The sequence below is a fragment of the Danio rerio genome, chromosome 3 (genome assembly GCF_052040795.2).
Source record: "Danio rerio strain M-AB ecotype USA chromosome 3, GRCz13ab, whole genome shotgun sequence".
Lineage (NCBI taxonomy): Eukaryota > Metazoa > Chordata > Actinopteri > Cypriniformes > Danionidae > Danio > Danio rerio.
Genome location: NC_141023.1, coordinates 30,215,671 through 30,231,366, shown reverse-complemented (window position 1 = coordinate 30,231,366; position 15,696 = coordinate 30,215,671). Strand labels below are relative to the sequence as shown.

General features: G+C 34.6%; 1 protein-coding gene across 4 annotated transcripts in view; it reads left to right on the top strand.

The window, feature by feature from the left end:
• shank1 (SH3 and multiple ankyrin repeat domains 1) overlaps window positions 1–15,696 on the top strand; it is a 167,119-nt gene that overhangs the window by 107,482 nt on the left and 43,941 nt on the right. For all 4 annotated transcript variants that reach the window (XM_087244604.1, XM_087244603.1, XM_087244602.1 and 1 more), the window contains 7 exons: window positions 1,835–1,912; window positions 3,941–4,007; window positions 4,340–4,509; window positions 5,297–5,421; window positions 7,185–7,333; window positions 10,348–10,461; window positions 10,849–10,924. In XM_087244604.1, the coding sequence (XP_087100730.1) occupies window positions 1,835–1,912; window positions 3,941–4,007; window positions 4,340–4,509; window positions 5,297–5,421; window positions 7,185–7,333; window positions 10,348–10,461; window positions 10,849–10,924 (779 nt within the window). The remainder of the gene's footprint in view (window positions 1–1,834; window positions 1,913–3,940; window positions 4,008–4,339; window positions 4,510–5,296; window positions 5,422–7,184; window positions 7,334–10,347; window positions 10,462–10,848; window positions 10,925–15,696) is intronic.

Genomic DNA, 15,696 nt, shown 5'->3' with positions numbered 1-15,696 from the left:
ATTGTGTCAGTCCAGTTTTCAGAGTTGAAGTTTAGTTGAGTGTGGTTTAATTTTCACTGCTGAAAGTCCAAACACTGAAGAGCAAGCTCATCGATGAGCAGCTCCATAAGTTTCAAAACCAAGCAAGCCAGCAGCGACGGTGGCAAGGAACAAACTTCACTAATTGACGAAAGTGAGGGAAAAAAAACTAGAGAGAAACATAGGCTCAGTTGGGCATGACCATTTCTCCTTTGGCCAGACTTCTTGTGCAGAGCTGCAGCCTAGGCACCGGAGAGTGGAGAACACTGAACGTCCATCATGAAGAACCTGCTGGTGTGAGTAGGTCACCGGTGGGTGATCTGGCCAGCCTATGAAATCAATGCGGAGACTCTAGGGTCTTTCAGGAATCAGTCTCATGCTCTCTACTTCTCCATGACCACCACAGCATCAGCTGCGGCCTGGTCCAGGATTATGGAGAGATCAGGATGATGAACAACAGACCAACATAAGCGCAGAAGCCATTCAAATTATAATGTCTTTTGTGAAGTGTTCCCAGCTCTGGTTACCCTAATCAATGCAGCATAACCATCCTTTAGAGAATTTGAATTTCAACAGCATTTGTGTTTTATGTCTATGCTAATGCGGAAAGATGTGTCATTAATCTTAGAGTGTGTCTGCCTCCTGGACTGTGATAGGAAGGCTCTTCCAGAGTTTAGGTGCAAGATATGAGAAAGATCTACCGCCTACAGTTGATTTTGATAATCTGGCAATAATCAATTGTCCAGAATTAATTGAGCGTAGTGGACGTGAGGGGCTATAATACGACAGGAACTCCCTCAAATACTGGGAAGCTAAGCCATTCAGGGCTTTGTAGGTGGTCGATAAAATTGTAAAATTTATACAATATTTAATAGGGAGCCTATGCAATGATAAAAGAACTGGAGCAATATGATCATATTTCTTTGTTACTTTAGAAACTGCATTTGAATCAGCTGAAGTTTGTAAGTAAGGCCAACAGGGCAACCACCTAGTATCACATTACAATAGTCGAGAGGTTAAACTGTAAGTCTTAAAAGTTCATGCTTTCATGTTGTTTGCCTGGTGATCTAGTGGCTAGGATGTGTGCCTCTCACTGCTATGGCCTTGATTTGGGGCAGTTGTAGCCTAATGGTTTAGGAGTTTGATAATACAAAGGTTATAGGTTCAATTCCCAGTCCTGGTGGGAATCGAAGTTGTGTGGAGTGAATGAACTCCTAATTAACTCTCTTTACTTCCCTGTAAATTCTAACCATAATATCTGAATAGGAAGAAAAGAGCCATTTCTCAATATTCTTTTCTTCAACAGTTTGCTCTTCGTAGCTGTGAAATTAAAAATTAAGTACTATAGATGTTAGTATCAGTATAGCTAGTAGCTAGTTTGCTACAAAACTACTTTTCATTGGTTGCACTTGATCTTAACCACTCGTACTATCAGAACAGTGATAAAAACGAAAGACTATTGGTTGTTTTTTTCAACGTGAGGAGCTACTCTATGTCCCACCCTGTCTTCAATATTGTAGTTGCGATTACTTAAACATCAAATAAAGAAATGAGTGTGTATCTCCTATTCAAAATGTCTGTCTCACCACATCATAATTTCCAGGCTATAGTTTATGCTGGTTTAGTGTCATGTTCTTCCCTATCTAGGAAAGCCAATCACTAGCATGGTCTTTGTAGTGTATTTTAAAGGATCTCAGTGAAGTTTTTTTTGTGCACAAGTGGTGTATTTACAGCATGCTAAACTTTTATTATGTTTCATAGTAAGCCTCAGATGTCTTCAATGTCTTGAGGCTGATTGTCTCATTCTTCTGTGTAGGAGAGCTGTGCCCGCATCCTGCTTTATCGAGGAGCTAAGAAGGACACAAAGAATAACAGTGGGCAGAACTCCTTCCAGGTAATTATCACACTGCCACTGGCACTGACAGGTTGTTATTTAGGTTGGCTTTTTTATCAACACTCTGCATGTTATTAACAGGTTAAACAAAGTAATTAAAGAAATCTAAACTCCTACAAACCCTCTTCTAGCCGTAGGTATGGATTGTAGGTCAAGGTCACTTGAAAGAGTGTACGTTTAGTTTTTAATTTTAAATTGTAAAACGCAAGACAGGGAATATTCAAAGTAACCTTCAGCTACTGTATTTTATTATGTAAAATAAACGTCACATGTAAAATATCATCACGCAAGAATTAACACAAATAAAGAGAAAAAGACTACACTAAAATATTTTGACAGGAACATATAGTTGGGTGGCACAGTGGCTCAGTGGGTAGCATGATCGCCTCACAGCAAGGAGGCTTTTTTTCTGGAGTTTGCATGTTCTCTCTGTGTTTGCGTGGGTTTTCACCAGTGTGACTGAATATGAGAGTGAATGGGTGTTTCCCAGTACTGGCTAGAAGGACATCTGCCGCATAAAACATGCTGAAATAGTTGGTGGTTCATTCCGCTGTGGCGACCCATGATAAATAAAGGACTAAGCTGAAGAAAAATGAATGAACAAATAGTTGTTGACTATCTTCTTTTTTGGTGTTTTTTTTTCTGAAATATTATTTTTACAAACTGAAATGGAAATAAAGTTAAAGGAGTATGATATTGAACCTGAAATAAATCTATGCTTCCTATGTTGAAATACCTACTTAATAGGATGTTGAATTTTAAGTTTAATATGCAGACATAATATGGAATTTATATGGAATAATATTTAAAATGCAGATTCTTACTAGTGCCAGTTTCTCCCTTTGCATGGTGTAAAATTATTGTTAGAATTATTCTTTTTTTATTCATCCATCATTTATACACTGTCAAGTTGTTTCAAAATTTTCCTTTTATTCCATGACACACTAAAGGATGTATTAGGTCAAATGTCTGAGCTGCTCTTTTACAGTAAAGTAAAATTTAATGGAGTTCCACACTGTCTGATAATAATAATAATAATTTTACATATAGCGAACCACACTCAGCACATAACATTTAAATAACACATGTACATAATAAGAAAATTAACTCAGTGATAATTATTATTTATTATTATTATTATTATCAGTAACAATAATAATAATTGTATAAACAGCTAGCCACACTCCACACACAACACATAAATAACACATATGAATAATAATAACATTAACTTAATGATAAGTATATATGAATATTATTAATAATAACAATAATAATAATAATAATAATAATAATAATAATAATAGCAATCCACACTCCACACATAAATAACACATGCATAATAATAAAATAAACTTTTTTTTTTATTAATAATAATAATAATAATTATTATTATTGTTTTGTGTATAGCAAACCACACTCCACACATAACGCATAAATAACATATATAAATAATAATAGAATTAACTTAATGATAAGTATTTATGAATATCAATAATAATAATTATTATAATTGTAAAATTATAATATAATAATAATAATAATAATAATAATAATATTAATAATAAAATTAACCTTATGATTATTATAACTAATGTAAGTATTATAATTTTTCTGGCTTATTTAGTGCATGTGTGAGTTTAATGTAAAAAAATGTTATTAAATTACCAGTGTTTTGTTGCACTTGTGAACAATTTTCATTCTTTTACTTCATCTGGTGACGCCAGGGGCACAGAAATTACGCGATTCACTAGCTGTGCTTTATGTTTGTTATCTGTTACCGTGAAGTGTTTCTGTATGCGTTGCGAGTCCCAGGTGGAGCTAAACTGTAGTGAGCCAAAAGAGTTTTACTTCAACCTCAACCATCTCCACAGAGCCAGCTGCGCTTGTGTTTAATATGAAGAAAAGTGGATGCATGTGTGTGTGTGTGTGTGTGCGTGTGTTTAATATTATGTTATTCCCAAGCCTTGCGTCATTGTGCGTCATTCACAGATGCAAATATTAAGCGCGTGTGAACTTCTTTTCTAGGTGGCTGTGATGTCTGGCCATTTTGAGCTTGGAGAAATAATTAAAAACCACCGTGAATCAGATGTAGGTAAGGAGCTCAGATTTTTGTTTGTGGTGGTATTTTTAATTCTGTGTGAGATCATTTGTTTGCTCTTCATGCTGTGTGACATTTGGAACTTGATACTTTTGTCTCTGTTTAGCTGCGTTGCGATTCACACAATCCCCAAGCAGTGTTCACTGCTCCTTACACACTCAGAAGGGGATATTTGCTGAAGTCGTGATGCTTAATGATGTTTTAATACAGATGATACATGTGTGATTGTACACATGGAATGAATATTGAAAGCCATTGGGCAGCTGGAGTGTACTTACTGTATGTCTCTCCCTCCATCTTTACTCACTCACTTACTTTTTTGTCAGTCCCCTTTTTGGAGTCTCCTAAATATGCCCCGCAAAGGAGGGAGAGCTCACGGACACTTGGACTGCCTCATCCGCACCCCTTTTTACGGGCCAACAGTGATAACAGCATGAATGTGCCAGACTGGATTGCCTTTCCCAATGCTGCAGGATCAAGCATCGTCTCTGTACAGGTAATTGATCAGTCGATGAATGATTTAGTTGTTGTTATTGTGTTTTATAAATATTCCAAATGCTGTTGTTTTTGTATTCATAAAAAGCTATCCATTAGCAAAACTTAAGTGGTAGTGTACAATATCGGGCTGCACAATATATTCAGGATATCCTCAGGGTGTTACAAAAGTAAATGTCTTAAAATGTCTTAAATATCAAAATCTAAATTTGAGGCCTTCAAAACAACTTAAATCTACTGAAATATTGTGTTGTAGGTCTTAAATCATTTTTAACCGGTCTTTATTTTCCATTGTTCATGTACAGCTACTCTGTCTGGCCATTAACACTTAACAATCACCAACAATCCATCTCAATGAAACTTTTATCTTTTTCTTTAGTAATAGCATTTACTTTCTTTCCTACAGAAACATTTGCTTAAAAGTTCTTCGTTTTTTTACTGCTGAGAATACTGACATGACCTATTTTTTTATTATTAAATTATTATTATTGTAGGCTGAAGTAATGGACAGCTATGTTTTGTTCTATTCTTTGTAAGGGTTATATAAATCAATGGCTGCATTCTTCCAACATTCTTTATAATATCTTATTTTGGGTTCAACAGAAGAAAGAAATTCTGAAAAAATGACCCTTTAAAGGGCTATCTAGTCAAGATAACCAGCAAAACCTTATTTCATTGTTGTCACACTGTATGCATAGATACTGTTGATTTGCACAAAGTACTTACCCTGAGGTTGATCTGAGATCATAATTACACTACTGCTTATCATAATAACATGTATATCTCAGGGTCTAAAGCATGGCGGCACCTTACGTAGCTCCAGCAGTCCCCGTGGAGCCCGAACACGTTCCCCATCTCGTGGCCGAACAGGTGACCGGGACGATCGGAGCCGGCAAACACGTGGAAGACAAGGGTGAGGAAGAGCAAGAAGAAAGGACATTATCTAGTTGTTAAGCTCTTGCACAAGCAATACTATTTTTCAGATCCAAGCCTACTCATTTAAAGGGATAGTTCAATCAAAACTGAAAATTGTGTCATCATTTACTCACCCTTGACCTGTTCAAAACCGGTTTGCGTTTCTTTTTTCAGCTGAACACAAAAGAAGATATTTTGAATAATTTTAAAAACATGTAACCACTGACTACCATAGAGTTTGAACTATGGTTTGTATTTTTCTAATACGGATGTCAATGGCTACCAGTTTCTAACATTCTGCAGAATATCTTCTTTTGTGTCCAGCAGAATAAAGAAGCACAAACAATTTTAAGATTACTCTAGAGGGTGGGTAAATGGTAAGTAAATTTTCCTTTTTTGGTAAACTATCCTTTTAAATTAAGAAAACTTGATAGCTATTTATGACTACTGTTTAGTCAAATTCTAATTTCACGGTGTTCACTGCATTCTCTGCAACTTGCTTTTTGATTAAATGTATTAAAATATTGGTGTCATGCAGCATTTAAACCCTTAATGCTTTATTTACAATATTTGTTTATTTTTTGCTTTAACAAGATTTAAGATTTATAATAGATAAATCATTGACTGACCTTCCAAACTTTGGAAAGACTTGCACTGTGAACATATATTGGTACCATTTTTTTATTGTCCTTTTGGCATCTGACTGTGTTTGTGGACTCTATGCCTAAATCATCATTAATACACTGAAAAACACAGACTAAGAAATACTTGATAACATCCTGATAATATTTTTTCAAGTGAGTTTGACTAATCTTAAATCAAGTCCAATTAACTTTTCATTATCAAATAAACTGTTAATGTTACTTAATGTTACCCGAACACTCATAAATATTGATTACTGATTATCTTTCATTTTTAATCTAGATTTATTCGAATAAATCAAATTTAAATTTTTTTTAGCAAGAGGAACTTTGCTTCAATCAAATTAAATAAACACATTAGTTACCAGTTATTTTATATTTTTGTCTGTAATATTTTCACTTTTTATGCTGCTTCCTGCACTGAAAAAAAGTGATGTCTGCAAAACTGTTGCAAACAACCTATTTGTGTTGAATTTCAACAAACATATTATATTTAATAACGTAAAATTTTTTAACGTAAAAAAAACTTAGTAAATCCAAGGAATCATCTTTGAATAATTTTTTTCAGTGTATAATTATGTAATCATTACTAGTTTAAAAAAATAATCGAGTTTTAAATGTATCAGAGATGAAAACATTACACAGCAACTTTTCAATATTAAATAAAGCAAAAAAAGTCATATTCTTTTCCCCAAAAACTAATGATAAAGTGCCTCTGTGCAGTCATTCTAATGAATTGTTTTCTAATTGAATTGTGGCATTTTTGTAGGGATTCCTGCTTATGCTAACCAAGTCAATGCTTTTTCGATTAAAATGTACTTAATTCTACCAGGCTTATTTGTAATGATTAGAAAACATTTTAATATTACTAGTAAATGAACTCTTTCATTTATTACATCAAGTAAATGTGTAAATATTAAAAATTTTACTTGGCAATTCTAGACATTTAATATTAAAATTTAAAAATGATGACGGGAAATTTCTTAGAATTTATTACACCAAAAAGCCATTTAACTTCCAGTATAGTCACTCACATCCGATGAAGACAGACACTTGAATGAATAAAGCCAATAATAAATGAATGATAACCCTGTTGTCTGATACCTGTGCCATTGTGTAGAGCGGGATCCATCAGTAGTCAGGGCACAGCCAGCGGGCAGCGGCGGCGTCTCTACAGCGCTGTTCCTGGCCGAGTTTTTGTTGCCACTCGCTCGCACTCGGCCCAGGGTGACCGCGAAATCAGCTTCAACAAGGGAGACAAAGTCAAAGGTGAATGTGTGTGTGTGTGAGTTTGTCTCTCTTTGTAAGCAGGAGCAATGATGTGCGCTGTGCGTGTCTGTAAATTGGTCCCATTAAATGTGTGTTTGTTTCTGTATGTTTTCCACAGGTGTGGATAAACGTTGTCTGTGTATGTATTCTGGTGATATGTGTTGGTATGTCAGTATATGTCTGTTTGTGAGCAATGTCAGCGTACATGCATGTGCATACAACTCTACAGCCATCATGTCTTTGCATGTGTTTTGTGATTCAATGTGTGTGTGTGTTTGTGTATCAGGAGCGTCATGCAGTGATTATTTTTAATGAGTATAGGGTCCTGTTTACAACCGGTATTAACTGATCTGATCTTTTGATTTATTAGCATGCATAGCATACTGATGAGATCACTTGTGTTTTGATTTTGTAAAGACATATACATTTTTTGCAGACATGCTCAGTGTGACACAAGAATACTATTGAATGAACAAACCATTTTTTTTCTACAAATACCTTATTGTGATGTGCATTCTCACAAAATTGGTCATAAATCAGGTCAAGTCAAAAAAACTGGATTATTTATGCTACAAAAGCAATACTATTAAATTAATTTTTGGCTACCTCTGGAATTGGTTGAAAATGGACAAGCTTAGAAAGATTTGTACATTCGTGATTGGACTGAATATCTTTAAACCAGGTGTAAACAAGGCTATAGAGGCAGTTCTAGGTCTATTAGACAAAACCAAAGTAAAAATTATAACATTGTTTAAACATTAATTATGGTTATTAACTATGTTTGTGACTGAAGAACCACAGTCATATACAAACTATATATATATATATATATATATATATATATATATATATATATATATATATATATATATATATATATATATATATATATATATATATATATATATATATATATATATATACATATATATACATACATACATATATAGTTAGTTAGTTAGTTAGTTAGTTAGTTAGTTAGTTAGTTAGTTAGTTAGTTAGTTAGTTAGTTAGTTAGTTAGTTAGTTAGTTAGTTTTTTTTTTACCCTAACTGTGTTTGAAGTTTTTAAATTTTACAGTTTTACAGAAATAACTTGAATAAATTCTGTTTGTTTTATTTTGTTCTTAGAAAAAGCATTCAATATTCAGTAAAACTTTTTTTTTCAGAATTGGTATTAGTAATAAAAATACCCCATGAGTATTAAATCAGCATCTTAAAATGATTTCTGATATATCATGTAAGGCTGTGATAATTGTGTTAAAAATTCTGTAATGTCATCAATAATAATGTGGTCTGTGTGGGTCCTAATGCCCCAGTATAGTGAAGGGGACTCTATACTGCACACTGGTGGTGAATGAGGATATTCCCCCATTGTGTAAAGTGCTTTGAGTGCCCAGAAAAGCGCTATATAAATGTAAGAAGTTATTATTATCTCAGGAATTTAAATATATCATATCAATTAAAAAAAAAAAATCATATCCGCAGCTGACTAAAATCTCATACCATTTTAGACTTTAAAGATGTTTGCACTAGCAAATATAATCAATCAAATATATTAACCTTAAAATTATTTTTGTACATACATAGAGTACATAAAATACACATTCTCAGCAATTTATTTAGAATGGTCATGTCCTGGTCAACCTTGTTGAACCCCTTTTTTTATTTAGATATTTATTTATTAAAAACAACACCAAATATGGCTGCAAGCAGCAGTTATCGGGGTTCAAGTGTTTTAGCAAAATAAGGTTATTTATCAGTTAGAAAGTTTGTAAGTAGTTTATTCAACAAAGAAATTTTGTTAGAGTGTTAGAGTTTAAAGATTGAGTTAACAAATGTTTAATAAACAGTTTGCGTGACAGCAGTGCAGGCCCATAGCCAACCTGGTGAAATAAGTGGGCCTTTTCTCTTTTCTATTTTCTATTTAATTATGAGATTTAAATACATTTTAAGCACTGTATTAAGCTGGATTAACTTACCAGATGATCATCATAACCACACTTTTGGATGTACCAAATATATTTCCTAAAGATTTAGAATAAAGAAATAAGAAAATACTTATTTTTTTAAATACAAATTTATCACATCATATATCATAAAAAGGAATTCATTTAAAATAAAAAAACAAGGCCATTGTCATTTATTAGGCAAATTATAAATATCAAACTGGCCAGCACATTAAATTTTCCTCAGTCAGAATTTGGCCATTTGAATAATAAAATGATGATAATAATAATAATAATAATAATAATAATAATAATGTAAATCTTCACAATTTTTCTAGCCTCTCTTGTAAATAAAGTTCATTTGAAAATTCATGGATATCATATCAATAGTCAAAACAGCATTCAAATGAATTTTAATATGGTCCGCTTTTGGTGCTTCACACCTTTTTATTGGTCATTTTTTTGTTTACAGAATAAAGTCCAAGATTTAGGAAAAAGTTACGTGTAACTGTTTTCCCTATAACAATACAGTAGTGAAAGATGCCGTCACTCACGTCAAATTGTAGATTTTCTTGCACAGCTGGATGTTGGACTCATGAAAAAGCTTAAACTGATTAGCTGAAGTACGACAGCCAACAGAGTATTCTACTTGATCTTAAAGCCATTTCGATGGGCTATTTTCATTCATTTTGATGGTATAGCAGTCAAAATAGGATAAATGAGCTCATGTATGGGACAAAGTCTGGGCCTTTGTCAGTGAGGAGTGGGTCTTTCGAGCCACCCGATCCCCCCATGGCTACAGGCCCGCAGTGGTTTCTGTGTCAAAGCGATACAAATTAGAGCAGAAAAAAAAAATCTGAACAAATACACAAGGGTTTCATCGCTTCGTGCTTGAACCCCTTAAAAACATTTTTTAACCTACAATTTATAATTTAAATGAGTTCTGAAATATTTCAAAATTCATGTGCCTCAAAAATGTGTCATGACGCTTCTGGTCTCTTTATTGTGTACTTGTATCTGACCTACACACACACACACACACTGTTGTTTTCTCTTGATTCCCTCAGTGCTGAGTGTGGGTGAAGGAGGCTATTGGGAAGGGACGGTTCGAGGACGCACAGGCTGGTTCCCCTCAGACTGCGTGGAGGAAGTTGCTCTCCGTAGCCTGGAATCTCGTTCAGGTGAGACTCCTTTCTCACACAAAAACACATTAAAAGTATCAAAGACATCTGCGCCACACTTAGAGCTGTCATTTCCATAGTCCCAGATGTGTTTGCAGGACAGTCGGATTGCCACAGCTTCTCTGTGATGTTGTGATGCCAGACTCTGTGAGGGAGAGCAGCTATGATGACTATTAATAGTTTACAGCACTACTGGAGTGTGAGAGGGAGCGATTGTGCCATTTCACGCTGGCTAAACTCACCGTGGTTTGGGCCAGTGCGCTCTGTCAGAGCGGGAAACTTCGAGTCGGACATGTGTTGTGTTATCATGCTGTAGTTGCAGCCTCTACTGATATAAGAGATATCAACTTGTGACAATGTGGATGCGGTTGTGTTTGCATCTTTCAGAGAGCCGCAGTGAGAGAGCCAAGAGACTCTTCCGGCATTATACTGTTGGATCCTACGACAGCTTCGATGCGCCCAGGTAAGATCACTTTTACTGTTGACCATTTTCAGGTGTGGTGCTGATATTTGGATGCTGATATGTCAAAATGAAGAGCTTTTTGCTGTGAGCGGTTCTCAAGGGTCATGGAATATCTGGAATATCATTTTAAAAGGTCTGTTCCAGACATTAAAAGTCAGGGAAATTTGTATTTTTTTGACAAAGTCGTAGAATATCAGAGATTTTATTTTAATTTAATTTTAGTTTTTGTTTATCAAAAATGTATTGTGCCTGACAAGTCTTGTTGTCGATCCCAGTTGTAAGAGCAACAAATAATAACTTGACTTCTAGTTGATCATTTGGAGAAGTGGCAGATCTTCTTCAGTATCATCACAAATACTGAAGAAGACCTATTGGAACCCTCATGGACCCAAGATTCTCACAAAAATCAGTAAAGTTTGGTGAAGAAAAAAATCATGGTTTGGGGTTACATTCAGTATGGGGGCATGTCAGAGATCTGCAGAGTCAATGGCAACATTACAGCCTGAGGTATCAAGACATTTGTGCTGCCCATTACATTACAAACCACAGGAGAGGGCAAAATCTTCAGCAGGATAGCACTCCTTCTCATACTTCAGCCTCCACATCAAGGTGCTTTAGGATTGGCCCGCCCAGTCACCAGACATGAACATTATTGATCATGTCTGGGGTAAGATGAAGGAGAAGGCATTGAAGATGAATCCAAGGTATAAATTAAATTAAATTAAATTAAATTAAATTAAATTAAATTAAATTAAATTAAATTAAATTGTTTATTGTCATGTGCACAGTAAGGAAACACGTTTCCCTGTACAATGAGATTCTTACTTTGCTGTCCACAGTGAAGTCATACACACAACACACACATCATACACGACAAACACAAAAATGCACATATATACACAGAAGTGACTGAAGTATAATTATAAAATGTAAGTATATAAATATCTATGAAAGTAAACAATATATAAAACTGATTTTGGAGTAGTGAAACAGCTGTAAACAATGTATAGTTGTTCTTAAATTGTGCTTATTATGCAAAAAGTGTCTAGTGCAATTGGCTTATGTGCAAAAAAAATAGTGCAAACTAGGATGGGGAATGTAGTGTTGCACTGAGCAGAAAAAGAGACTGTTTATGTGCATTGGTTATCTGTTTAAAAGTCTGATAGCTGATGGGAAGAAAGAGTTCTTGATCTTGATGATCTCTGGGAGTCCTGCAAGAACGCTTTCTTTGCCATTCCAGATGACTTTATTAATACGTTATTTGAGTCATTGCAGAGATGTATGGATGCAGTTGTTGAAGCTTAAGGGAGTCGTACACAATATTAATTCTTTTTCCACTGCAGCATGACTTTATATTCTATACTGTACATTATTTCTGTTAAGTGACAAGACTTTTGTCTAAGCAGAGTCAGACCTTACTGTTCTAATTAAATAATTAAAAATCAAGGCATGATCATATTTTATTTTGGTAAAATAAGCATAATCTAGACGCCTTTTTCTTTCAAATAAGCCACTTCTGATACTAAATGATCCACTAAAAGTTTTTTATTTGTTGTTCCTAAAACTTGGGTAGATTTTGAAAGAATAGAAACTAAAAACTTAAAACATGAATTAAAAATATATATTATTAAAACTTAACATTTATTTAAGGTTTACAATGTAAATCAAATTAAAAGCACTTGTTTAGTAAACAAAGTAAGGCTCACATAATATATCTACTAAAAGACAAAAAATAGTGGAAATCTATGTATTTCCATGCAGGCACATTCCGTGTTTACTTTTAATAAGTTAAATTTCAGATAAATCTAAATTTTCAAAAAAAAAAAAAAACTTATTTCAAAGGGCCCTATGTTTATTACAAACACACTGTAATATTAAAAATAAGTGTATTTACAGTGTTGCCCCCTTGGACAAAATGATAGGCACTGCTGTATTTTTGAAAAACTGACAGTATGTTTAGAATGTAGTTTAGAAAGTGTCTGTTGTAAAGGTGAAGTGTATGTCTGTATTTTATATGGATAAACTTTATGCATTAACATTTTTGAGTCTCGTTCTCATGACCACTTTAGGGTATTATTAGAAGCATTCAAAACAAAGCGCTTCAACTCACACAATCTTTCTTATATAGGATTTTCTGTAGTGTTCTTTATCAATTATTTGCTTGTCATTGACATGACTGAGTTTAGGTCATGCATGTGGAGAGTTTTCTGTGGGTTCTTCTGAACTGCTTCTATTGACACCTCTTCTGGCACCGCTGTAAGTGTGAGTGAGTGAGTGATAAACTGACAGACATAGAGATGGAGATGCCAGTGTGTGATTCGGGCATGGCAGTGTTTGCTGCATTTGTAAGTGAGATTTGAATCTTTTATGTTAAATCATTTTTAACTTGAGGATGAGGTCTTTTATGTTGAAGAATTTGCCTTACTTTACCATTTCGTTGGTAGTGCAGTGACTGGTATTTAAATCTTTCTGTCATGTCGCCTTGTGTTTGGTGCAGATGCCAAAATTGCTTATCACTGAAAGCTTTTCGTGCTGTGTGTTGCTAGGTCATGGTGTAAACTAGATCTTTTATTGTAAAAAATCTGTAAAATTGACAGCAAATAACAGGCAACTTATTTGACAGATATGTACAGTTAAAACACAATACAAACTGTGAAAGAAATTGCTAAATTTTACAGTAAACTTCCATATTTTATTCATTTATAGTGCAATGCTGTACGTCAATGTTTTGTAACCATTTTAATCCAAGTACATATTGTAGATTCATCATATGTTGGTAAAATATATTTTATATATGCATAAATTTGACTTTGGCATGCTAAAAATACTTGATTTAGAAGTCATGCTCACATGAGCCCTTATTAATTTCACATTTTGTGTGTTATGCATGAGCTTGCTCAATGAGCATGAGCAAATGGATTGTGGTATTATAGTGTTCAACTGAATTAAAATTGAAAATTAAATTGGTTCATATTCAAAAAACAGCCATAAAAATCATAGGAATAAAACAATATGAGCCCATACAGACTATATGAACAGGCGGTCATGAGAAAAGCAGTTAATAGTAGTGCTGATTCCAAACATCTTCTTTTCAGTGAATATCAGCTGCTACCATCAGGAAAAAGACCGAGAATACCAATGTGTAAAACCAATAGATTGAAGCTTTTATTTATTTCTGAATCCTACCTCGATAAAACTGTTGAACTCTACCAAGAACACTGCACCTGTAGTACAATAGCACCTGACTGTGTTCTGTGTTTTAGATATTTCATATTTAAATATCTATATATGGTCTGATTCTGTAAACAATGTATGTTCTTAATTGTTTGTTCTAAAATGTTTTGTTTGTTTTATTTATTTTATTGTCTGCTTAGAGCTTATCCAATCGTGTTGCAATTAGTTTTTAAGTTTTTTATAACAAGTAAGTGCACATAGCAGGCCATATCATCTGATAATTGTAAGAAATAATTCCAAAAAGCAATTGACTGTGTAAAGCCACATAAAACAAAACAAAAATAGTATGAAAATGCCGAGTTCAGCAGCTAATCAGCCGAAATCAGCTATGGTGAAGTATAGACCTGTCTGTCACTCAAGTGGCCACACCCTTAATTATGCAGACTTAATGTAACCTAATATAAATGAAACAAATGAGTTATTAAAAAATTCACCCCCTCACAGTTATCATGAAGGGTAATATTAGCTATACGATCCAAAATCGTTCTTTGTACCAGGCTGTAAATACCTTTTTTACTGCTGTAAAGTTGGCCATTTTAGCATTATGGTCAATAGAAATTTGCTCTATTATGGAGCCAGGACAAGCGGAATTTCAATCAATTGCAGTTTCAGCTACTTCATGAGGGAGAGCGGGAGGTTGCTGCTTGTGCGAGCGTCACTTTTTTGTCCAGACTATTTCAAAGAGAACTGATCACACCACTTGCGTTTCCAGGCATCGATGCTTTGCGCAAAGTAACGTGTGCACGCATGCTTTTAAACACTCACGCGTATCACATCACCTGTGTGTGCGACCCTGAAGCCCTCGTCAGTGAACGAGGATAGTCTCATAGTGCGCCTGATCATCCTCTCATTTGGTATTTACCGGTTCGTTTGCTCACGTGAACTTTTTTGTCATCTCTCACGCTGGCCCTGCGCCATTGGGCCATCCTTATTGTTGATCTGCTTTTTAAAAACACTAACATTTAAATATGATTTTCAACCAGCCAAAATGGCAGTAGCTCTCTAACTCGCCACAGCTGAAACCTACCCACACTTGGTGGGTTGGCAGGTGTTAATGTCAAGCCCTGTTCACAGTATATGTTAAGGAAACTTACTGTTAAACAGCTTACAGATTTTTACAGTGATGTACAAGAAACCGTTAAGATTCTTTTACATTTTAGGATGGTGGTTCCTCACAGGGATGTCAAGGTCTTGAGAAAATGAGGGAGTCCTCTGTGATGTAGGTTGGGTCTAAAAATATTGTTCCATATAATCCCAGTCTCTTCGAAATGAACCGAAAGCCCTTTGTATCTGAAGACTACGCAAGGCTATGCCAGACTCTACGATCTGTTTTTGGTGGCCATGTTGTAATCTCACTCTTTCTCTCTCAGTCTGTCTAGCTGTCTGAGAGTCGTGTGCTGGTAAATTAACACTGCTGAGCTCTTTTCATTAGCACCTCACAGTAAACATAAAGCTGCTTCATGTGATGTCATTCTGTCCCGGCAGCTCTGCAGCACAACACGATACAAGCGCATTAATTATTTACATACAAATATACA